This window comes from Scomber scombrus, chromosome 19 (genome assembly GCF_963691925.1).
Source record: "Scomber scombrus chromosome 19, fScoSco1.1, whole genome shotgun sequence".
In the NCBI taxonomy this organism is placed as follows: Eukaryota; Metazoa; Chordata; class Actinopteri; order Scombriformes; family Scombridae; genus Scomber; species Scomber scombrus.
Window position 1 is genome coordinate 11,601,850 of NC_084988.1, and position 23,531 is coordinate 11,625,380.

The 23,531-nt window shown below is 38.8% G+C and overlaps 3 protein-coding genes across 4 annotated transcripts; 2 read left to right on the forward strand and 1 right to left on the reverse strand.

The window, feature by feature from the left end:
- The first annotated feature begins 476 nt into the window (after positions 1-476).
- klhdc2 (kelch domain containing 2) lies at positions 477-5,270 on the forward strand. 2 transcript variants are annotated; one of them, XM_062440454.1, is made up of 14 exons: positions 477-528; positions 1,172-1,466; positions 1,578-1,657; positions 1,771-1,888; positions 2,031-2,143; positions 2,500-2,584; positions 2,735-2,818; positions 2,920-3,000; positions 3,105-3,163; positions 3,279-3,388; positions 3,469-3,541; positions 3,632-3,719; positions 3,803-3,855; positions 3,968-5,270. In XM_062440454.1, exons 2-14 carry the CDS (start codon positions 1,191-1,193, stop codon positions 4,089-4,091), a joined length of 1,344 nt encoding a protein of 447 aa, XP_062296438.1. In that variant the 5' UTR covers positions 477-528; positions 1,172-1,190; the 3' UTR covers positions 4,092-5,270. The 2 variants fall into 2 exon arrangements, with proteins under 2 accessions (XP_062296438.1, XP_062296437.1); XM_062440453.1 differs by having other exon boundaries at positions 483-528; positions 1,175-1,466.
- Positions 5,271-5,341: 71 nt separating this feature from the next.
- On the reverse strand, positions 5,342-15,036 carry LOC134000934 (ribosome quality control complex subunit NEMF-like). The gene is made up of 32 exons (XM_062440452.1): positions 14,868-15,036; positions 14,665-14,733; positions 13,194-13,296; positions 12,821-12,946; positions 12,541-12,689; positions 12,381-12,448; positions 12,191-12,280; positions 12,029-12,102; positions 11,855-11,925; positions 11,663-11,738; positions 11,420-11,560; positions 11,067-11,275; positions 10,799-10,972; positions 10,642-10,705; positions 10,315-10,403; positions 10,093-10,196; positions 9,937-9,999; positions 9,718-9,830; positions 9,401-9,458; positions 9,244-9,302; positions 9,041-9,161; positions 8,696-8,954; positions 8,555-8,597; positions 8,409-8,458; positions 8,039-8,177; positions 7,225-7,302; positions 6,926-7,117; positions 6,803-6,838; positions 6,563-6,669; positions 6,441-6,484; positions 6,262-6,341; positions 5,342-5,559 (listed from the first exon to the last, which is right to left on the reverse strand). Exons 1-32 carry the CDS (start codon positions 14,924-14,926, stop codon positions 5,482-5,484), a joined length of 3,186 nt encoding a protein of 1,061 aa, XP_062296436.1. The 5' UTR covers positions 14,927-15,036; the 3' UTR covers positions 5,342-5,481.
- A 1,340-nt stretch (positions 15,037-16,376) lies between these two features.
- On the forward strand, positions 16,377-21,832 carry LOC134001122 (MAPK/MAK/MRK overlapping kinase-like). The gene is made up of 12 exons (XM_062440686.1): positions 16,377-16,563; positions 18,569-18,683; positions 19,103-19,192; positions 19,278-19,348; positions 19,469-19,547; positions 19,648-19,696; positions 19,798-19,976; positions 20,247-20,348; positions 20,459-20,632; positions 20,868-21,027; positions 21,138-21,335; positions 21,482-21,832. Exons 1-12 carry the CDS (start codon positions 16,377-16,379, stop codon positions 21,557-21,559), a joined length of 1,482 nt encoding a protein of 493 aa, XP_062296670.1. The 3' UTR covers positions 21,560-21,832.
- The last annotated feature ends 1,699 nt before the right edge of the window (positions 21,833-23,531 follow it).

A 23,531-nucleotide genomic window follows, 5' to 3' on the forward strand; every position in this document is an offset into this window, starting at 1 on the left:
AAACAAACAAAAACTTACTTACTAAAATGAAATAAACTACAAAATGGAATAGTAATAGTAGTTTTGAAATGGGATATGAAACTTGACTATATTGGAAATATGGACAGAAAAACTGTATGAAATATGTTGTGATAGCTTTAATGTGCAACTATTTTATATTTATTTATATTTTGTATGGGGTGCCAGCCAGGGGTTTTAAGGGGGACAAAGTTATTATCATGGTCACACAGAGGATGTATGCCTAAATGTAAATGAAATTGTTCAAACAACCTTAAATTAAATTATTGGACAAATCAAAACATCACTTTGTTTCTCTTCTTTTTTGCAATGACCATACCAAACATGAGGGCTTGGTTATAAAAGCAGTTTTGATATATCCATGACTTCACCACTCTCCTATGAGGCTGACCTTATCAAGATGGTGGATTTTATACGTCGGTAACTTCCGGTCGTGCCCCCAGAATTCTTGTGATGACCTCACACATATGGCTTACTGCTTTTGAAATTTGAAAACAAACATCTGACTAGGTAAGTCACAGGCAATACGCGAATTAATTGCACCATACAATAGCGTCGACACTATTAGGATTGGGTACACATTGGGTTTATGGCGTGACTATATATATAAAAGCGCTAACGTTAGCATTTAAAGTTTAAAAACGCTGTGCAGCTAAAAGCAACGAGCAGCTGTTTGGTGCTCGCTAGCATGCTGACCAGCCAACTAGTTTGAGGGCAATTTATTTAAATACATCTTTTAAGTCGTAGCCTCGGTCTGTCTTTTCTCAAGTACACACATATTGACGCCGATGATTTTGTCACCTGAATAGTTAAGCTAGCGAAGTAGGTCAGCAGCATTAATCGTTGGCAGCTAGTTGCTATTTCCTGATTTAGCAGCAAAATTGAGACGTGTGCTGCAAAGAAAGCATGAATCTCGTAAATACTACCTTACAGTGAGAACATGTAGATGCCCTTTTCTCTATTATACTGCAGATAGCTAGCTGAAAAACACTGTCATTTGCAAACATCGACTGGGCTCTGAAAGTGGGTCATTTATGTTGTAGCAGCCTATTTTTCGACTACTTATCAGGGGTGGGAACAAACCATTTATTCGATTACCTAATCGCATCAGCACTAACCAAAATGATTTCTCCCCTACCACACGTCCTGATAGGAGACAGGAGAGACGGACAATGGCAGAGAGAATGGCAAACATGGAGGAAGACATGGGGGATCTTCCAGCTGAAGAGGATGACAATGACTCAGACAGAGATGGAGATGATCGAGCTTTCGCTTGGATTGTAAACGACGATATGGATGAGGACGACGATGAAGAGGATGAAGTGGAAGATGAACCAATACTGGACACTGAAGCATCTGAGTCGTTTGAGTTGGACTCCCCAGCTGAGCGCAGTGGTCATATTGCAGTGGTTGACAGGAATGTAATGTATGTGTGGGGTGGTTACAAGGTAAGGAGTTCATGAGATATATATATTCTCAATACATGTATGAAGTGTGTCCACTGATTGCATATTAATGTGCATATTAATTTGAATCGCTTTATTTCCCCTCTTAACAAGAATGCTCAAAACCATGGATTCTTTGATTTGTACCTGCCAAGAAATGAGATCTGGACTTACAACATGGAGTCAGGAGTATGGTAATAGCCTTTTGCATTTAAGTCATGTATTGTTAAGTGTTTACCTGGTCATCAACATTAAATTTGTCTTATATGCAGATCACAAAATGTGTAAATTGTCCGTATATTTACAGGACAAAGCATGTAGCTGGAGGTAATCTGCACACGTCCATGTCAGGCAGCTGTGGGGTGTGTGTCGATGGAGTCCTCTACCTATTTGGAGGTCATCACGCCCGAGGAAACACAAACAGGGTAAAGCTTGTGTGTGACGTTAAGCATGTGTTTTTTCGTTTGATTGCATTACATGTGCCGAGCAGACCTTGAGGAATGTCCGTGTGCAATTTGTGCTGAACGTCTTGTCAGAGCTCCGGTTTTCTGTGGCTGTGCTTTACAGATCTACCGCCTGCCGCTCAGGGCTCCCAGCCTCGTCTGGGAGGAAATGAGGGATCTTAAAGGACTCCCTCCATCCTCCAAGGACAAGCTAGGGTGCTGGGTTCAGAAGAACAGGTGAGAGATGAATATGAGTTTGAAATGAAATGTTGACATCATTATTTCCAAATACCAGCTATTTGCCTAATATGCTTGGGCAAGCTGCGCTTAATGAAATATTAGATTCCAATGTAAAAGATGCACGTAGTTAACTAGAACTGTCTGGTTTTGCCAAGAAATGTCTCTTTTTTTTTGACAAGGCGTTATGAACAGAAAATCAGTGGGTTTTCTGAATGACGAATGATGTTAAATTTGATACAAAGCGTATTCATTCAGCTATTAAGAATTTAGTTTCAGCTATGTAATCATGATAATACAATACAGATTGCTTTCTTGTAAAGATGAATGACATTTTTTGGATATTTTGTCCACAGACTTATATTCTTTGGAGGATATGGCTACGCTGCACAGGGACTCCATCGAGGAACTTTTGAATATGATGAATCGTCTTCGTTTATGGTCTGTGAACAAAAATCTTCTTATGACATCACATAATGTATTTCCAAATTGAATTTAGGCAGAAACATATCAACATACCAGAACAATTGGTAATTGTTTTTTGACTTCAAATGGTGAAATATTCCCTGTGTTTAATTTCTTTTATTTCAGTGGGACAGCCCTGGGCGAGGCTGGAACAATCATATCCACATCCTGGACCTGGAGACATGTACATGGAGTCAGCCCATCACAACGGTGAACACATGTGGAATCTTTTTCATATATACCTGTGACTGGTTTGGGATTTTTGGATAAATGGCAGAAAAATGTTTTACGTTGTCTTTTTGCTGTTGTAGGGGAACACCCCGTCACCCAGAGCAGCCCATGCATGTGCCACAGTTGGTAACAGAGGTTATGTGTTTGGAGGACGGTATAAGGTAGGGAAGAAAAAAACAGGGTGTCTTTAACCTTTTATAATCCAAATCGTTTGTGCCTCACTTGTGTTGTGTACTAATCCTGACAAATCTGATTTGGTCAACAGAACTACCGACTAAATGACCTGTACTACATAGATCTGGACACATGGGAGTGGCATGAAATGTGAGTGTTGCCTTACAGAAATTTGTTTTTTTTTGCCGTTTACTCATCAGAGCACACATGGAGATTGTCTTGGTTGCTCTAATGTTCCCTCTGATCTCTCCCTGCTTTGCTGTAGGAGCGTTCCCCAGCAGGGTCCCGTAGGCCGGTCTTGGCACTCCTTCACTCCTGTGTCATCAGACCACATCTTCCTATTTGGAGGCTTCACCACAGAGAGGGAGACACTGAGTGAGTCCCGGAGTCACAAATAATCCTAACCACCTCAAAATGATGCCCTTCTCTCATGTAGATCTTCTTATGTTTTACAGGTGATGCTTGGCTCTACTGTGTGAGTAAAAATGAATGGAAGAAGTTTAAACACAGTCACACAGAGAGCCCCAGGTAAATGTCTCATCTTACTGTGAATACCATGTTTGTACTGTACTTACTGTATATAGATATATCATGAGTGTATTTGCTTGTGTGTTTCAGACTGTGGCACACAGCATGCGCTGGCCCTGATGGGGAGGTGTTTGTTTTTGGAGGGTGTGCCAACAACCTGTTAGCTCATCAAAGAGCCGTAAGCTTCATAACATCATATCACATGCAGTATATTAACAGTGTACCTATTACTGAATTTTGCACCTCTTTCCACTTTGACAGGCTCACAGTAATGAATTACTGGTCTTCAATGTTCAGCCCAAATCACTAGTTCGGTGAGTGTGTGCAAAAGTGGAAGACAATTCATTAGTGTACAAATTCTCCAACTGAAATGTTGTCCCTCTCTGTCCTCGTGTGCATTCATGGGTGCATTTCTCTGCTCTCCAGGTTTTGTATGGAGACCGTTCTGCAGCACAGAGAGCATTTGGCTAGTTATTGGGACTGCTTGCCCAAACACCTCCTGCACAGCCTCAAACAGAGAATGACACGCATCAACGTACTGGGCTCCTAGACAATGAAGAAGCCATCAATCTAGTCCAGAGGATTAAAGGACGAATATGTTTGGATGGATGGATGGACGGACAGGAGAGTGTGACTCTCAAAGCAGGTAGTCCTTTTTTAGAGTATTAGTTTAATGTGTGTGCACACTTGCATTAAAAAAATATGTCAAGTGAACAGCTGTGGATGTTGGAAATACGTCCTGACTGGTACACTAAGATTTGCAGGCAACCCTTAAAACGGGTTATAATGTTTGATATCATTTCACAGGTGGGCTTCTTTCGTTATTTCTTTGAAAAAGTGGAAATGTTAATAGTTCATGTTTTCTGTAGATGGATGTCTGCTGCTGTGCTGGGTTATAAAATGAAAGGGCGTTGTTTGATGGGGAGAAAAACCCAAACGTTATATTATCTTAGTTAAAATGAGGTGTTGAGATTGTATTATCCAGCACAGTAGTAGATACCTGCATAACCAACTAAACAATAAACACAAAATCCCACTTGTTTAAAGCTTTTAAGAAAGACCATTGAAAGGAAAGTGCACTGTGTTAGTCAGGGATGGGAGAAAAGAATAAAGTTTGTAAAGGGGGGCAGAACTTCAGCTTTGTGGTTCAGCAACTCCATTTCCTCCAAAAGAATATAGTGCATCCTGCAGGTATACCCAAGGGTCAAGGGATTAGTTCTAGTCCCTAAAATGAACAACACATGCATCAGACAATTGGTTGTAGTGGTTTTCGTGAGTCTTCCTCAGAAATTTAACCAACTTAACAACATGAGTCGCTTGCTTAAGTTCACACAGACCTCAAACTAGTGCTTTAAGCTACATACGACTATCTACTCTGAAGCCACAGAAAGGTTCCTTCTAGTTTTATTTGTATATATAGTTATTTATATATTTGTGAGAAAATGTGTGGTTTGTTTTCTTAAAGTGTGATTTACTAAAAAAAAAAAAAGAGAAAAAAAAGGCTTTTGAAGCCTTTTAATTGGCTCCTGTAGCATTTTAATCAATAACTTGAAAATACTACAAATATGCTGATGTTGAGCCACATTGCACTGAAATGCCTCATATCAGTAGGGCTTTGTTTGTATTTGCCTGGTTTGCACAATGTTCCCTTGGTGTTTTTTTATTGTAGAATACAATGCCTACTGTTGATTTGTACTCAAAGAATAAACACATGCCACAAAATTGTGTTCCGTTACTCGAGGTATTCATTTACATGGTTTTCATTTCCAACACATTTTTGGTCAACAAATACAAATGGTATCCAAACAAGGGCTTTTTTTTAATACAGGTGATCAGATGTTAACTCTCATGTTTGAAATATAAATGAAGTCTGTATTGTCCCACTGAACTGCATCACACTGTGCAGTTCACACTTCTTGCCAGGTGTGTTTGCACCCATCTCACTTCTTCTTGGAGGCCAGCAGGTTCGGAGCAGACACTTTAACTTTGCCTGGAATGTTTCTGGATAGGTCAGTATCCTGCAACACAAGATGAAGTTAGTGAACCCATAGCTCTGATACCAAGAAACACAACTACCATATGATTAAGGCATTTTCATTACAGATTCATCTGTAGATTATCTTTACAAACAAAGATTTGTTTAGATCAGAGGTTTTCAAAGTGGGGGACGGCCCTCCTCAAGGGGGCTCCAAACTGTTTCAGGGGATGCTAAGTGAATGAATTTGTTATCAAGAGGAGAATAGCCTAAATGTGTGTGATTTGGTTAAAGACAGATACAGTAGTTTGGGGGGAATTTAACTGGTTTTCCCACTTTCCCAGAGTCAGAAACAAACACATACTTTCAGGAAGCCCTTTATGTATTTGGTGTAGTCTGAAGTACGTCAAATAAGTAAATTAAGTGGAGTGGGGGTGGCTTTTTTTTTCTTTGGCTGATGATCTCAGACTTTGAAAACCCCTGATTGAGATTATAACATGTCATAACTGTGAAGTACTTTTATCACCAATTTATAGTCCAACTCGATATTTAATTTACAATCATAAAACTGAAAATCTGAGTCAATGTTGGACATTTTCACTTGATAAATTATTAAATGTTCATGAAATTTAACATTAATTGTTAAGTTGTAGCCTTATTCTCTGTTGATTGAAAAATTAATAATTCCTCACTACAAATGACTGTAAATGGAACTTAACAGATGACCAAAAGACAAATTATTTACCTTGACACTGCGGAACAAGTCCTTTTCTCTAGTTGATGCTTCTCTGGCTTTCATAAAGCTGAAAACTGCAGTGCGTGCAGCTGGCAGGAACAAAAAAATTATATTACTATCCATTGTAAAAGTAAACTGACACTAAAAACAGAGGAGAGGGTTTATGCATATTAACAATAGATACTTACCTTTTCCTTTCTTTTGAGCGCCTGGTGTCAGTTTCACCTTGTGTCTGTGGGTAAATATATTACTCATTAGCCTATGCAGCCCATTCTTTTACACAGAGAGTGAATTGTTGTGATGCACATACTTAAAGTTGGTGAGGGCGGTATAGGGAGCACAGACTGGAACAGCAAACAGCAGCACGTCTTCAGGATGAGGTTGGCCTGTCAGAGAGGTGAGCAGATTCTCTGCTTCCTGAGACGACACATAGTGAAAACACAATTATACTAATGGAACATACTGGTGAGTTAAAATGAATTGTGTGTTATTAAAAAGGATATTAAAGAAGTAAATAATGACAACTTTTTTTTCCACATTAAAAACCCACCTCTGCTCCAGGGTTGTCCTGGTCAGCTTCATCCTCCTGGAAAAGAGGACAGCTCCATTTTTAAACATCAAAACAGTAGTAAAAATTCATATCTGGTGAGATCAGAAGAGTCAGCATGTCTACCTTATCCTCTTGTTCAGCGGGCCCTCCCTCCTCATCTTCTCCTCCTGTCTGCTCTGGTTTCTTTGCTACAGTCTCCACATTGCGAGGTTTCGGAGGTGGTTTCTGAATGACTGGTTTCCTGATGGGCTCCTCTTTTCCCTTTCCCTTCTTTCCTTTCTTCCCCTTATCCTTTTCTTCTTTTGAACCGGCTGACTAAGAAGAAGAGCACTTATGATGTTATTTATTATGTCTGTGTTGAGGAACTGCAAGACAAATAATTTTAGTAGATGGTGTCATGGAAACTTTTGAATCTTTCTCACCCCGAGCAGCTGCATCATGAGCTCTCTGTCCTCTTCGTCCTGGTCTTTGTATTTCTCTTTGATCTTCTTTAACTTGTTCTGATATGATACACACACACACACACCAGTTAAAGTTCAAGATTTATCCATGAATGAAGTCCACTTTGACATGCAATTCAATTGGTGATGTCTGTAAAACCTCTTAACCTCATTCTGGATATGATTCAACTCCTGTATTACCTAATTCAAATATTTTGTCACATAATTTCATATACAGTGATTTTGGATCACAAATATTTGAGCATCTTGGGTGCAATCATGGGAAAAAAAAATTTCTGGGGCTTTTTATAATTGTTAATAATTGTCCTGGAAATGGTTTATTTTGGGGTTTTTTCCCTCTTTCCTTTATGTTTTAACAAGACTAAAAGGCCATCACTATGTTAACATGCTCAATAAAAAAGTTAAGGGATCAGCTAAGTTATTACAATTTACTCTGAGGGGAGCATAAATGTGTGTACGAAATTTCATGGCAACCCATCCATTAGCCGTTAGGACATTTCATTCAAAATAACAAATGTAAACCTCATGGAGCAGCTACAGGAAAAGTCAGGAGATGACCAAAGTCATCAGAATAAATCTTCAGGGAACCATGAATGTTTAAACAAAATTTAATTGCAATGCATCTAATAATTGTTGTCTGGGCCAACAGACCATGAACATCTGCCATCCACAGAGCCATGACACATGCATGTGTTGTTAAAGGTTTTAATGCTATGTTTTATATTTGGTCGAAGCACAACAAAAAAAAAATCTTATCTTTAAACTTTGGTTTTACCTTTTGGCCTCTCTTCAGTGGCTGCTGGGAGGGGCCTCCTCCACCTTTGGATACCTGTTCAACTGCTGATCCACCAGGTGTAACCTCTGTCTTCTCCTCAGTGTCAACACCTTCCGGTTTCTGCTTCTTTTTCTTCTCTCTAGTGGCAACGACAAAATAGACCTGAAGATTTACACTTGAGACACTCTAAACTCTTTATAAGTGCTTCATAAAATATAGAACTTATAGAGCATCTACTTCTTAAGTGAGGAATATTTCCTCCTTTTTTTTAACTCAAACCAACCAAATGTCTTAACTGCACCTGTTGCGGAGGTGGAGTAGGAGTGGAGCTAAATAGGAAATGGATCATGGTATTCATTTATTCACTCACCGTCTCTGCTTGGCAGTCATGTGTTTCGTCCCTTGTGAGTCTGCCTCAGCCTGAAGAGAAATTCATGAATTTATTATTATGTAGTGTTATGCCCCTTTACTTAGATGAAATTACTAAAATGCATGTGGCCAAAGATTGTAACTTACCTGAGGCGTCTCTTCCCTTTTGAAGCCAGGGTTCTGAGCGCCCCTAGAAGTAAGTAGACACAAGTTAATGTAAGCTGAAGTCATTCAAGCTTGTAGAAAGATCTGAAATGACTGTAGCGTTTGTTTCATTGGTACTATCACCTCTTGGGCTGTAAATGAGACAGGGAGATTGTAGTATCCGGAAAGCTGAATTCTTCACCGTCTTCCTCTCCAGCCCCATCTCCCTCCTCCTCTTCCTCCTCCTCCTCCTTCATGTTGCTCTGCTTTGACGGCATCTTCCCTGTGTCTGCCGCAGGCTCCTCAGGAATAGCAGCGTTTTTTATCTTCTTCTCCATCTCCTTATTCTCTTCATCACCTTCCGCTCTTTCCTCACCCTGATCTTCATTACTGCTCTCATCACCTGCAAATGCAACAGAATCCATCACACCTGCCTGCGTACAGTACCATCAAACACTAAATGAAGTCCGTATTTTTAATGCGTGCTACCTATCAGCTCCTCTTCCTCCTCTAACAGCTCAGAGGTTCCGGATGTGACCTCCTCCATGTCTTCCTCCACCGTCTTCACTTTACGCTCCCCTCTATGCCGAAACACGCTCTGCTCATCTACCTGCGCAGAGGGAAGCATTAAACTATTGTTAGAGGGTGCAAACACACACACACACACACACACACAGTAATAAATAGTTTACCTTGAAGAGGAAGCCAAAGCCCATAATCAAGTAAGAAGGTGGCAGAAAGTTTTTCTTTCCTGAGGAGAAATAGATCAAATGTTATGTTGCGTGTTGAACATCCTCATACTTTGTTTTGGTGCCTTAAAAAGACTCTTTAAATTCTCTCATGTCATACCTCTGATCATGAAACTTCCAGTAGTCAAGTACTCTCCAGTAGGAGCTGTCTTAGACACCTGAAAAAAAATAACAGTTTTGATACTGGTAAGTAAATAATTAATGATACATAATTCACAAACTCTTCTAGTGATGAAAATTAGGAAATGTTGGATATATTGTTCCCAGATTTGATTGGGTAATATCTGAAAGCTCAACCGTCAGAAAAACTAAAAGAGAAGGAAACAAAATGGTTTTCTTCCCATGAAATATAATCACCAATCAGTACTGAAGCAAAAATAATTTTTTAAAAACATGACAAACTTATTCTTGACTGACCTGATTATGATTGACCCACCAGGCGCTGGTGATGATCTTGGCATCCCAAGCAGCGCTGTAACACACGGACATAGTGCCAGCTTCTGTCAGGGTACGAGGAGGGATGGGATCACCTGTAGAAATAGGATGAAGAATAAGAGGGCATGAAAATTATTTTGAAATGTAATATCAAGTGTCATCGTAAATTTAAACGATCAAGTTGACCCACTGAGGGATTACCTGAGGGATTTTTGATGACACAACTAGTTGCTCCGTGGAGGTCAGCGTGAACGTAGATATCGCCTGACAAAGCACAAAGACGAGGTACGCGTGATGAGATGAACAAGCTCCAGATTTGATGTATTTAAAAGAAGTGTGTGGATGTTTATCTGTTACCGGCCCGGAGGTAGCGCTTGACGATCATCTCGTTCTGTTGCTGATCCCGTCCTGCGATGATGAGGTAATTCTCAGAACTGATGAACCACAGAAATTTCTCAAACCTGCCGTAAGAGGAGAGATAGTTGAGAGTAAAATGTTAACTTCCTGTCAAGAACGAATACACATAATGAATTGTGACAAGGTCTGAATATATGTATGGGTAGGTCAACTGTGTTTTACCAGTAGACTTTTCTGGCCTTCTGAATGGTCATCACTGTTTGGACTTCTTTGAGTGTTTGCTGTGTTTTTTTCTCTGCAGATTTCATAGCCTTGAATGAGATGAAAACAGAAGAACATTTAATGGTAAATGAAGTGTCAACTGCAAAGCTGTCTTGTGTCATTAATCAGTGGTTATGAGGGTAAAAAATCAGTGTGTCCTAGTTACAATGAATAATCACAATAGCCTTTAAACAACAATAAATTCTGAGTTTACATACGGACAAAGTTACCAGCTCTTCTCATCACACGGTCCTTCAAAATGACTGGAGGATAAAACTGTTTTCTTACCTTACCTACTGCTTCCATAGTTTTCTGTTCCTTTTTTTCAGCACTGCGTTTGCAGTCATAGTACCTTAAATGGTGGAGAGTAACAGTAAAAACACTTGTCACTCTCACACACACATCATGCTCAATTCTGTGCATAAAGGCTTACATCTACACTTACTTCTTGGCATTGGCATACGCTGACAGGCCGAGATCCACATCCACCAACATGGGCTTGTTTCCTTGCTGCTTCTTGTTTTGTCCTTTGTCTTTATTTTTGTTTTTCTTCCCCTTCTCCTCAGTCGTCTCTTTTTCCTCCTCCTCTCCGTGATCCTCCTCAGAAATATATGGATTCCTAGGTGGCAAAAAAAGGCACACACAAAATATGGAATTTGGTGCAACAGTGAGCTGAAGTGTCTGCTGTACTTCTTTAACAGTGATAATCTCACTTTAATAGCATTGTGATGTGGTTGGTCTGCAGCTTCAGCTCCTTGATGGCGCAGGCCACGGGGTCTCCAGCAGCTTGTGCTTCTTTGACGATAATGCCAATCTCAGTCCAGTCTACCTGGTTAGCCAGTGCACTGCAAACCACCTGCAAAGCCCTTTCTACCACAGGCAGGTTCATCTCCACCAGTTCGCCCTTTACTCTGTCCACCTCCTGCAACACATGAGACAAGGTTGTTTCAGTAAAGTCATGTGCTTGCACTTCTGTTAATTCTTCTCTACAACATGAATGAGTCACACATAAGGGAGAGCAGGAGTCATCATCTGAAGCATCTACTGTATTACTTGACTTGCTGACCTGTATTTGGTGTAAGGCCTCCAGCCTATGCTCATGGTCTTTCTTAACATTCTCCAACTTCTTCAGAGCTTGCTTCTCCTGATGCAAGGCTTTCATGTCGATCTTTTGGCTCTCGATCTTGGAAAAGAACTCATCTACAGCCTAGGTCAAAGGATTAACTGAATTTATATCACATTCATCCAAAAGATATCCGAAATCTGCCTGAAACAGGGTACTAAAATGAGCAGTTATTTCAGTATTTACCTTGTCAAAAGTATCAAACTCTAAAAAGGGGCTCTGGGCATGTTGGGCAAAGAGGAATGGATGGAATTCATCATAACTGTAAGTAGATATCATCGTCATAAATTAATTGACATCACCATGATTTGAAATAAAACAGCTGAAAAAAGTATTCCCCTTTGTCACAAACTGTGTGTTAGATAAAACAGGACATACGTGAGCAGTTCTTCACTGGGTTTGCCAGGAATTAAGCTTGGTTTCTTCTCTCTCTTCTGAATGATGTAACCCTTTAATTAGACAAAGCAGAATTTGTCAATGTACCAAATTTAATACAGGATCCCAAAGCAGCCAGATCCCTCAACGACAAGGCTAAAAGTTAAGATCTCTTACCTTGCCGCTATAGTTCTCAGTTTTTTCCATGTATGTTTCTGCAATCTGCAGAGCCTCCAGGATTTTAGGTGCAACTATACTTAAAACAAATATAGTGATTAATATGGATTTATAGAAAACCATTCAACAGTAACAACCGTAAGTCCAACTGATCTACTATACCTTGGACAGCATCGACTTGGCTGTCAACCTTGACAGAGCCCGGCAGTCCTGCTTCTATCAAACTATGTTCTATCAGAGTGGCTCCATAGGCTGTGGAGTGTTGGGAAAGAACATCAAACATGGCTCAGGCTGTTTAAAAGACAATTAAAAATAAAACAAACTCATAAATATCTGTTGCCACAATACTTACGCAGGTGAGGGTTCAGGACTCTTTTCACTTGATCTCCATTCGGTGCTTTGCTGATGATTTCAGTGAGTCTACATGAAAAAAAGATGTAGTAATACATTAATTGCATTCTGAAGGGCGTCCATTTGGTGGTCTGAAAACTCAACAATGAGATGTTGGTTACCGCTCTAAACTGATGAGAGGTTCAGGGGGTCGGGCATTCTCCACAGGGTACCGCTCTCTCACAGCAATCTTGACATCTTCTACCTCCGCTGTGCGAAAGCGCAGCAGATTCAGAATGGTGTACTCGTGGTCTGCAAGAATGACGTTACCCTGAAGATGGACAGACCAACAAACACACAAACCCCACACAGCATGCAGAAATGTCACGATCAAGAACCTTGACAACAGTAAGGATGTCATATTTAGGTTTAATATGCACCATAACAACAATTTTTTCTCACCCTGTCATATAGTTCAACAATCAAGTGGTAGGCAGCCTCATCAGAGCCAAACTGGATGTCAACAATCCTGTCCATCCCCAGCTGCTTAACCTCGGTCAGCCGTCGTGACTTCAGGTGCTTTCGACACTATGATAAAAAGGTGCTTTAAATATTCAGCTTCATCACAGCAAATCCAAAAACTACAGAGATATAGATCTGATAAAGGGTTTATTAAAACGAATAGAGAGAAGAAAGAACACACACACACACACACACACACACACACACACACACACACAGTCTATTTGGGGATTGAAAAAATAAGTGCTCAATAACATAGTTGAATAGTTGGACAGTCATAATCAATAAAAGCTAAACAGCAAGATGTTCTTACCTTCATTGCAAAGCCCGAAGGCATCATATTCTTTGGCCATTCGAAGTCTGTGGAGTGAATACGGGTGCCGGATTCAATCAGGAGAATCGCTTTGTGGTCAGGCCTGAGATGAGATGAGATGAGAATGAGACTCAGTTACACTCTCGAGTACATTTACTCATGTTCTGTACTTCCTTTTCAGGCTACTTCGTACTTTTTCCACTTTAGTACATTTATCTGACAGTTATTATTAGTAGTTACTTTGCAGATTCAGATTTTATATACACAATATATATATGACCAGTGTAAATATTATCTGATGTACTGTTATACATTTAACTACCTATCACCCAATTGCATAAATATAAATGTGTTAAATGATCTTGAATCCATCTGAGATAATCAGTAATAATTAACATTGACAGGGAACCCTCTTATGCATAATGATAACGTTTACTAATGATACTTATAGGGTAGGTTCACAATTTCACAAGTCTGTCTCAAAACAGTGGTCAGGCCCCCTTATGGACACGGGAAGAGGTTTCCTCACTGTAATTATTTCTCCTGTTCATTCTGGCAATTAAAATCATATGGATCAAATGTGCTGTCAATGTGCAGTCATTTTGTGCAAAAATACATTTAAAAGTTGATGTGAAGCTTATATGAGGCAACTGAATATTGTTTTCAGACAGACTTGAAAAACTGTGAGCCCGTCTTATGTATACACTTGCATGATAAGACATTAACTTAAGTATGACTTTGAACTGGTAACTATTTTTGATAACTTAATAGCTGTTAAAGTAATTTTTTAAGTAAAAACATCAAACATTTGCTGATTACAAGCTTCTAAATTGTAACGACTTTTATGTGATTCACTTTTATATGATCAAAAAACTGACTGTTTTTGGATTGAGGATAGTCGATCAGAGAAGAAAAGACATCTGAAGACATTAACTTGGGCCTATGAAGAAATTATAGCAGGTATTTTGTACTATTTTCTGACATTTTACAGACAAAATAATTGAGGAAATCATCTGCAGATTAATCTATTTTATATTTTTTTATTCAATCTATTAAATGATCATTAGTTGCCACCCTAGAATACAGGTCCACCACATATTTTTTACACAAATTATTTATTTATTTATTTGGTCATGTTTTCTCATGCTATCTGAATTGTTGTTATTACTATGTTTTTCCTACCCTTCCTGATGTATATTGTGCTTGTGTCGGTATCTACCCACCCTGCCCTCCCTGTTGTACTTATGTCTGTTTACCCTTTCTAGTGTTTGTAGTCCTCTTTGAGATAAATGTCAATTGTACATGGTCCCTGACAAATAAATAAATACACGTTACACAAAGAAGAATCAGCTGTAATAAAGTGTGCATTTATTATAAAAACGACTTTAGTTGGTGTGCTCAAGTGAAGCCTCATCAAGCTGTAAAGTAAAGTACTGCGTCACGTTAACTTTGCTCAGACCTTTAGACTCACTTTTGTAGCCGGATGAGGTACGTCTTATTGTCGATGTCATACACGTTGTTCACCCTCATGCCAATGTAGCTGCGAAAGGAGAAAAGGCAGAATAAATGTATGAATGATCTGTAAACAAATGCAGATGAAGTTAACCAGGGCCAGCACAGAGGAGGCTAAGTTGGTCAGTAGCAACATGTAAGGAATAGGCGCATATCGCGTACTTGGCGTTAATTTCGGCAATAACTGCCCTGATATCCACAGTGGCGAATCTTGTTTTCATTGTCACTTAACAGCTGGCGACAATTAGAAAATAAAAAAGGTAAAAATGAAAGCAAGTGTTCACATATCTAGTGCAACATCAGCAAGGAAAACATGCATAACATACTGCACATGCGCACAATGGCATATCCCGACGGAAGCCGACCTAGAGCAAAAAAAGCAGATTCATGCCTTTTATACACATAATACTAAACCCCGACCAATACGGGATGTTAGAGGCCGATACCGATATTAGGGAGTAAAAAAAAATTCAGATATCGATATATGGGCCGATATATGTACAGAATATATACACATAAACACACTTTTTTAAACACATCCCTCAAATGTGCTTATTAATTACTTGTGACAAAGATATGTAATGGATATTTATATATTACAGTTTAAGAATAAACTTGACATCAGTGCTCCGAAACAGTAAAAACACCACTGTGAATTTAATAATTAAAATTAGCTATGATTTTTTTTTTTTAACACAGCAAACAAAAAACAAACAAACAAGCACACAGACAACCTACATATATTAAACTTGAATTAAGAAAAAGGATCAAATATACATAAAATGCTGCTTATATTATTTTAATCTTTATTTTAATACCGGCACATATCAGACAACATATTCCCCTATACCAATATATCACCACAGCTCCCAGTACCTCCCACTCCCACTTAAAAGGACTCATACTGTCCTTATGTAGATCCCAGTAACATTGTACACCTGCATAATATCAGGAATGTATGCATATTGCACATTTATATAATTGCAGATTATTTACACAGATTGTTTATTGTATACAGTATTTTATTTATTTTTATCACTTTCACTGTACTATTGTGTCCATTTTGGATTTCCCCCTAGGGCAGCTGTGTCAAACATGCGGCCTGCGGGCCAGAACCGGCCGCTGAGGAGTCCAATCCGGCCCACTTTCCTTCCTGTCTTCTTTTCCTTCCTTCAGTCCTTCTTTCGATCCACCTTTTCTTTTTTCCTTCCGTCTTTCCTTCCTGTCTTCTCTTCCTTCCTTCCATCTGTCATTTTCTTTCTTTCTTCCATCTTTCATTCCTGGCTTCTCTTCCTTCCTTCCATCTGTCTTTCCTTCCTTCCTTCCTTCCTTCCATCTTTTTAATGGACTGGCCCACATAAGATCAAATTGGGCTGTGTGTGGCCCCTGAATGAAGATGAGTGTGACTCCCCTGCTCTAGGGGGATCAATAAGATACGTTACCTTACCCTTGCTTATCGGCGGATAATATCGGCTGACTGATATATCGGTCGAGCTCCAATACTAACGTGAGTGAACAAAGTGATTGTGTGGATGCTTTGATGCCTGGTAACATTGTGCTGTGCTATGATATTAAAGCAGTGGGCCCGCTCTGCTCTGTGCTCTTTTGCAGGGACAGTTTTCAGGACATCATTAAACTCATGGTAGGCTCTGTAGCGTTAAATGTGCATTAATGATGCACTACTCAAATTGGCTTATTGACGTCAAAAACAGGGCAAGCCTTCGAAATGCATGTAAAACACCACCTAACACCGACAGGAGCAACAAGGGCAATGTTGCAGACACGCAGAACAACAACCCACAGCCCAACACTGCAAAGACATGCGAGCACACGGTCACCACCCACCTCTGGAAATCAGGTAAGGAGCAGAATTATTTTGCTGTGCGTCAAAGATTTGGGCCTTTAAGCGAATAATTCAGCTTGATGGCATTTCCCCCCTTCATGCATAGCAGGTCATAATATTCTGATGCGTTGTTGCTTTTTTAAAGTCAGATTATTTTCAGTGGAGGAGTTTCCAGTTTCCTCCTCGGGTCAGAGTGGAGGGCGAAGGCGTGCTCCGTTACCAAGGCGACGGTCAGCTAACAGGGCTCTGCTAGCAGTGCTAAGCTAGCACCAGTTAGGCGTGTTTTAGTCTCTTTTCTTTATTAACTAGATGCGGGGTAAAAACACTATCTCTCTTCAAACTTCATATTGTAATGCCGTGTCCACACATGCACTTTATGGATGATATAATCGGCGAGTCAAAGGAATGCATTGTAAGTTATGAGTTGACTGAGTATATGGAGTGATGACAGGAATGACAAAAGGTAATGTTTGCTAGCTACTATATGACCTTTAGGAGTACTTTACTGTGGTTTTATTCGTTTGTAATAACGCCTGTCCTTTCTTAAAATTGAGTTGTTTTGTTAGTTTTAACCAGTTCTTTGGTGACTGACCAGAAAAAAAGTGTGAAAAACCTGAGCTGAACTTTCCTAACAGCAGTTTTCCTCCTGTATGTTGGATGTATGTAAGACTTAAGACTACATGTAGTCAACACCGCATTGTAATAAAAGGAGGGATGATGCACCTTTAAAATCTACTAATTCTGCTCTTCTTCAATATATCAATATTTGATTTTATAGCATCATGTGTAATGTATCTGTGTATATATCATGTTTGCCATGGGCCCTTAACCCTGCTGTTGTCCTCTGGTCCAATTTAACCCATTTAAAAATTGCTTTTATATCAGAAATATGGATTTATTTAATCTAATTGCCTTAAAATCACATGGATGGTTTCATACTATATTTTATTCTTTGCAAGTATAATTATCACTACTTTCATTGTATTGTGTGATAATTTGCACTTTATGCTTTTTAAACAGTCAAACCAGACTAGTTCAGTTTTGACCAGGTTTTGACCCAAGAGGACAACAGGTGTGATTTTGTGCTGCCATTCAAATATCTGAAATGGTTTCCAAACAGTATCCTGACTAATCTTTGACATGTACCAGTTTGTGATAATCCAGCAACATATTTTCCTCTGAACTTAAATGTATTTATTTTTTTAAATTATAATTTCTGCTTTTTTTAACTAAAAAATGTGGTATAATTTTATTTAAATGAGACATATTTAATATGATTTCCCAAAATATGTGTAAAAACTTGTGGTAATAAGTTGGAGTGAAGTTGGCTCAAAAAATTCTAACACAGAATTGGGTGATAATTTATACGTTATGCTTTATTAACAGTCAAACCAGTCAAAATTGACTTGGGGGGACGGGAAGACAACAGGAAGGTTAAAACTAAAGAAATGATAAATCGATTGACAGAAAATTAATCATAAACAATTTAGAGTTTTTATTTCTTTGCACATGTTAAATAATTTACATACAAATTACCATTGAAATCAAAGTGAAGGAAGAGAAAAACTAGTGTTTACCTCTACACTCATTAAAGCAAGAGAACATTTGTGAGCTCTATCTAAATAACATTAATCAAAGTCACACTGAAAAATATAAATCTTTAAACCAAATGGGGAAAAGAGTTCGATAAGGACCCCTGAATCTAACTTGAAACGTGGCCTCTGCTTGTTAGATGTTTAGGCAGATGAAGATTTGATTACTTTCTGATTGATTAGGAGCGAATCTGTGAATTAGTTTGAAAATAGGTGCGAGTAAGATACTCTCAATAAAATCATCACATTTAAGTGTCCAAAAGGTGTTGTTATAGCACTTAAATATCTATTGAGCAGCTCTAGGATTTCTCTCTTCTTCGTTTTTCTGCTGTTGCAATTCAGAAATTCAACTGAGCAGTAATATTACAGATATATGTGCATGCCTCTCTTTTACCAGTCTGTTTTTTGTTTTGTTTTTTTTGTTCAAGGCTACAAAATAATAAAGAAAATCGGCGAGGGCACATTTTCTGAGGTGCTTAAAACTCAGAGCCTGAAAGATGGGAAATTCTATGCATGTAAAACCATGAAGCAGACGATTAACAGGTATGAGTAACATAGTGCTCTCAGGTCACTGTTGTGTATGGACCTTTGAAACTTGAGCCAGCAGTTTGACACCAGCTTGCCTTAAGTATCCTATTAGATGTCCGCTCTCTCACTTTGACCTTGTAGTGATGTTGAAACAATATATGTCAGTGCTTGAAATTTGAGTTGTAAAGTGCACTGGTTTTCACTTTTGACTGTGCACTTGAAATCTGTTCATGTATTAATTACTGCATGAGTCACACTATAGTGACATTATTTCCATATAAAGCTATGACCAGTTTCTTAGATCCATTAGCCCGCATCCTGATAATACAATATCTTAGATAAAGCAAATGTGTATTATGACTAAACAATCATTTTTGCATCTGTACACCTGTCAAATTAAATGTGCACATGTCCTCCTATTCTCTGTGATTAAGTCTGGAGCAGGCCAACAACCTGCGGGAAGTCCAAGCCATGAAGAGGCTCAGCCCACATGCAAATATCATCCAGCTACATGAGCTGATTTTGTGAGTCCTGAAGTGCTGTCTAATATGAAGTTACTGTAACACATTAAGTTAGTGTCATTTTTCAATCGAATTTAATGTTTTTTAGTGACAAAGAAACTGGAACTGTGTCTCTGATTTGTGAGCTGATGGATATGAACATCTATGAGTTCATACAAGGTAAGTAAGAATGTATGCAAATATATAATAAACAATTATGAGGGTTGACTGGACCTTAAATGTGTGTATGTAATGTCATTTTCTAAGAAGTGCATTTTGGATGTTCTTCATCCCTTGTAGGAAGAGAAACACCACTGCCTGACCATACAGTAAAGCACTATATGTACCAGCTGTGCAAGTCACTTGCACACATGCACAGGTAGTTTTGGAAATACTGAAACCCACATGAAATGGTGAAATAAAAATTCTACATTAAGTGTGTTGAGATTATCCCTTGTATTTTCATGGTTTTCTTACAGGTGTGGGATATTTCACAGAGATGTGAAGCCAGAGAACATCCTTATCAAAGTAAGATGCATTGTTATTTTCATTTGTTCCACAAAAAGGTAAAAATGTTTTTTGGTTGTACAATTTGTTTTTTTTTCTTAACCATTTTGTTCGACTTGCAGCAAAATGTTCTGAAGCTTGGGGACTTTGGCTCATGTCGCAGTGTGTACTCCAAGCCTCCACACACAGAGTACATCTCCACACGCTGGTACCGAGCCCCAGAGTGCCTCCTCACTGATGGCTATTACAGCTTAAAGATGGACATCTGGAGCACTGGCTGTGTGTTCTTTGAGATCATGAGGTACCTCTGCAGGGATTGGCCGCAACATTTCGGCTGTATAAGCCAAATGTTCTGTAATGGGACAGGACCGGGAAACTTATGACATGTAGTATCACAGAGCTGTATTTAATTACATGAACAATTACAGTATGACTAATGTCTGCGTTTAGTTTCTGTCCTTGTAATTTTAGCGATCCTGTCTTCCACCAAAGGCATACACAAATGTCATACAAATGGCATGTAAATAGCTTTGTTGTGGCAGATGGATCATTATATACCTGCATGTTTCAGCTTGAATCCTCTCTTCCCTGGAACCAATGAGTTGGACCAGGTTGCCAAGATCCACGATGTGCTGGGGACGCCAGAACAAAGTCTCCTCCAGAAGTTCAAGCAGTAAGTTTTCCTCCTCAAATATTGGAGAGCTTGAAGCAGCTTTCATAAATCAGGAAATATAAAAGTTTTATGTACTTAAAAAAAATACTTTTGTGTTTATTGTCTTGCAGATCTAGAGCGATGCATTTCAACTTTCATCCTAAGAAAGGCTCTGGTCTCTCACGGTTAATCTCCAACTGCCCGGCCCCAGCTCTGTCACTGCTTTATCAAATGCTGGCCTATGACCCCAATGAACGCATCTCTGCAGAAACAGCCCTGAGGCACACATACTTTAGGGAAGCCAGGTAAATTGCTTACATCTATTTAAATATAAAGATTTTTTTTTTTTTTTTTTTTTTGTTACAATTAATTGATAACATTGTCCACACAAAAAGAGACACAGGACCTTGCAGCCAAGCAAGAACTGAAAATGAGCTGAATGGATTAAGACAACTGGGCAAGGATTTAAAATGATTTGACAATCATATTATGTAATTTATAATAAAATAATCTTGTTTTCTCTTGATTTTTTTCTTCCAGGCTAACAGAGAAGAAAGCTGAGAGTCTTCACAGGGTTTCTGGGATTATGGATGGAGTAGGGAGAAGCGGGACACATAACTCCTTAGACCAGATCTGGCGACCAGCTAAACTCGGCAAACAACTGAGGGGGAGACATACACGGCAAACACCTTTAATGAGTGTAAGTCAAATTCTTAAGCTTCAAATTTAACCCTATATTAAAATGAACTAAATTGAGTCCAAAGAAATATGAAAAGTTGTTTTACCATGTGCTACTTTCCCCCCCTTCAGCACAACATGAAGCATGTGGCAGAGCCCCTCATCAAACGGAACATCCCTCATTATCCAGCAGAGCTGCCCAAACTCAACATGGTTGTCCCAGGACCACAGATCTCCTTCCCAGTCTCCCCTATGCCTACTTTTACTGTAACTCACCAAGGTGCACTGCCAGCCATCACGTCTAAAAAGTGCCAGTCACGGTTGGCCAAGGTAAACACAGGAGCACTACGCACCTATCAGAAAGGTTTGCTTTAAATATCAGATGTAAATATCACTGTTTTATTTAGGAAGAAAAAAGCAGACTGTTTTATTTATTAATATACACAACCAAACAAGTGCATTTCCTCTCTCCACAGCCCAGAGATGAGTCACACCGTGCAACTTTCAAGACTTACCACATGCCACCTCTGGATAGGAAACACGGAGGCTACTGAGAGCCAAAAAACACTTCAATTTGTGAATTACAAATTGCCTCTTAATACAGGATAGACCTGTTCTGATAAACAGATACAGTATGTCAAGAGGACAATGTTTGGACAGGCCTGATGTTGAAACCTGTAAAGCAACACAAATGTGTGAAAAAAAATTGCAATAAAGACTGCAAAGCCTGTCATTGCACCAGTTATGATTGCTACACCCTCACTGTAATGTGATGAAGTTTAATGTAATCACTACATAAACAATGCTAAATTATGTCATTATGTTGAATTGAGAGTGTGTGGTTAAGTCATGACCTATTTAGGTGTTACATGTTTACAGCAGTTTATAAATATACTTCAATCTGAGCCTTTGATACAAGCTAAGCAATAAGATATCGGAAAAGTGAACAGCTGTTTACCAGGTGAATTAAATGATCAAACATGGTCAGCTTCCTGGAAAATAATAGTTCCTTTAAAACGTAGACACACCCCTTGAACTTGTTCCAGTTGTATTATTTCACAACTTTTGAATCACAAATTATTTAGTGAGCTTTTTTAGACACTGACAAAAGAAAAATACTAATACAACATATATTAAAAAAAGAAAAGCATCACCCTGTACTATGATTACATACCTAAATTATCACTAGTATTATTAAGAAGTTTCAATAATATGTTGTATGAGATTGCTTGTGTGTACATGTATTGTGATCTCTTTAAATATAATGTGTAGGGGTAACAACAACTACAGCACTTTGTCAATTTCTTGGTAAAAACTACATGATTAACACAAAGGAACACTCGAGTGAGGTTATTGACAAATATACATTTGGGAATAAGATATGATATAAGCAAAGTGAGATATAAACAGTAAAATAGAGAGAACATTTTGCAGTTGACAAATAGGACTCCAAATTAAAACACAAACAAGAGCATGGTAGTGTCAAAGAAGACAGGAAGTGGACATTTTCAAATCACACTTAGTAGTGGCTCTATTTAATCCGCTGTGATTCAAAGTTGTAAAGCAATAAATCAAATTCCAAGGAGAGCTGAATACTTTTTATAGGCACTGTTTACTAGTGATAGTCTTTCCAGTAACTGAATGATCCCCCTCTGGACAAACTGAGTGAAGGGCAACAGTCTTCCTGTACAAAGGTTAACAGCAGAAAGTCACATTAGGTGCTTCACAATTATTATATTTTCTTTTTTTTCGGCAAAGACGCCTTTATTGAGCAGTAGACAGACAACATGGGAGAGAGAGGGGGGTGTGACATGCAGCAAAGGACCTCCGGCCGGGATTCGAACAGGGGTCGGCTACGTACGTGGCATGCGCTCTAACCACTCGACCACCTGCGCGCCACAATTATTACATTTTCTAACCCACGAACATGGCCTTTGAGGGAAAAGAATTAAAAGGCACATACCGTGATTCATCTGTTTACTACATAAATATCTCCATGGGGCAACTAAACACAAAAACAGAACCTGATGTGACTCCCAAATTGATTAAAACCAGTCATGAATAATTAATAAAAGATGGATTTCCCAATGAGAATAATTCTGTATGTGAACATGCCTGTATATTATGTGATCAGAAATAATCACCTAGGCCTTTAAAAGTATTTGATCAGATGTTTTTTTTAACTATGTGTAGAATGTAGCTTGGCCAGTACCTTTATAGCCCCTCACTCGAGGCTTAAAATATGTACCATTTCATTCATGAGCTGTGAGAGCTCATTTACATGAGACTGTGACTCAGTCTGCACTTTGTGTTGTTTATTGTGATGCATAATCAGAGTAAAAAAGGTTGTCAAGTATCATTTGTATGTTGTCATTAAAATGTATTAAGCTTACATAAAGCCTGCATAAACACCTAAACAAAAAAGTTCAGAGTGAATTGATGAACATTATTATATATTTTAATCAACAATGAAGTGGGGAATGTAAATGTTACCTCTCACGAGCTTTCTGTCTAGTGTAGGGGTCA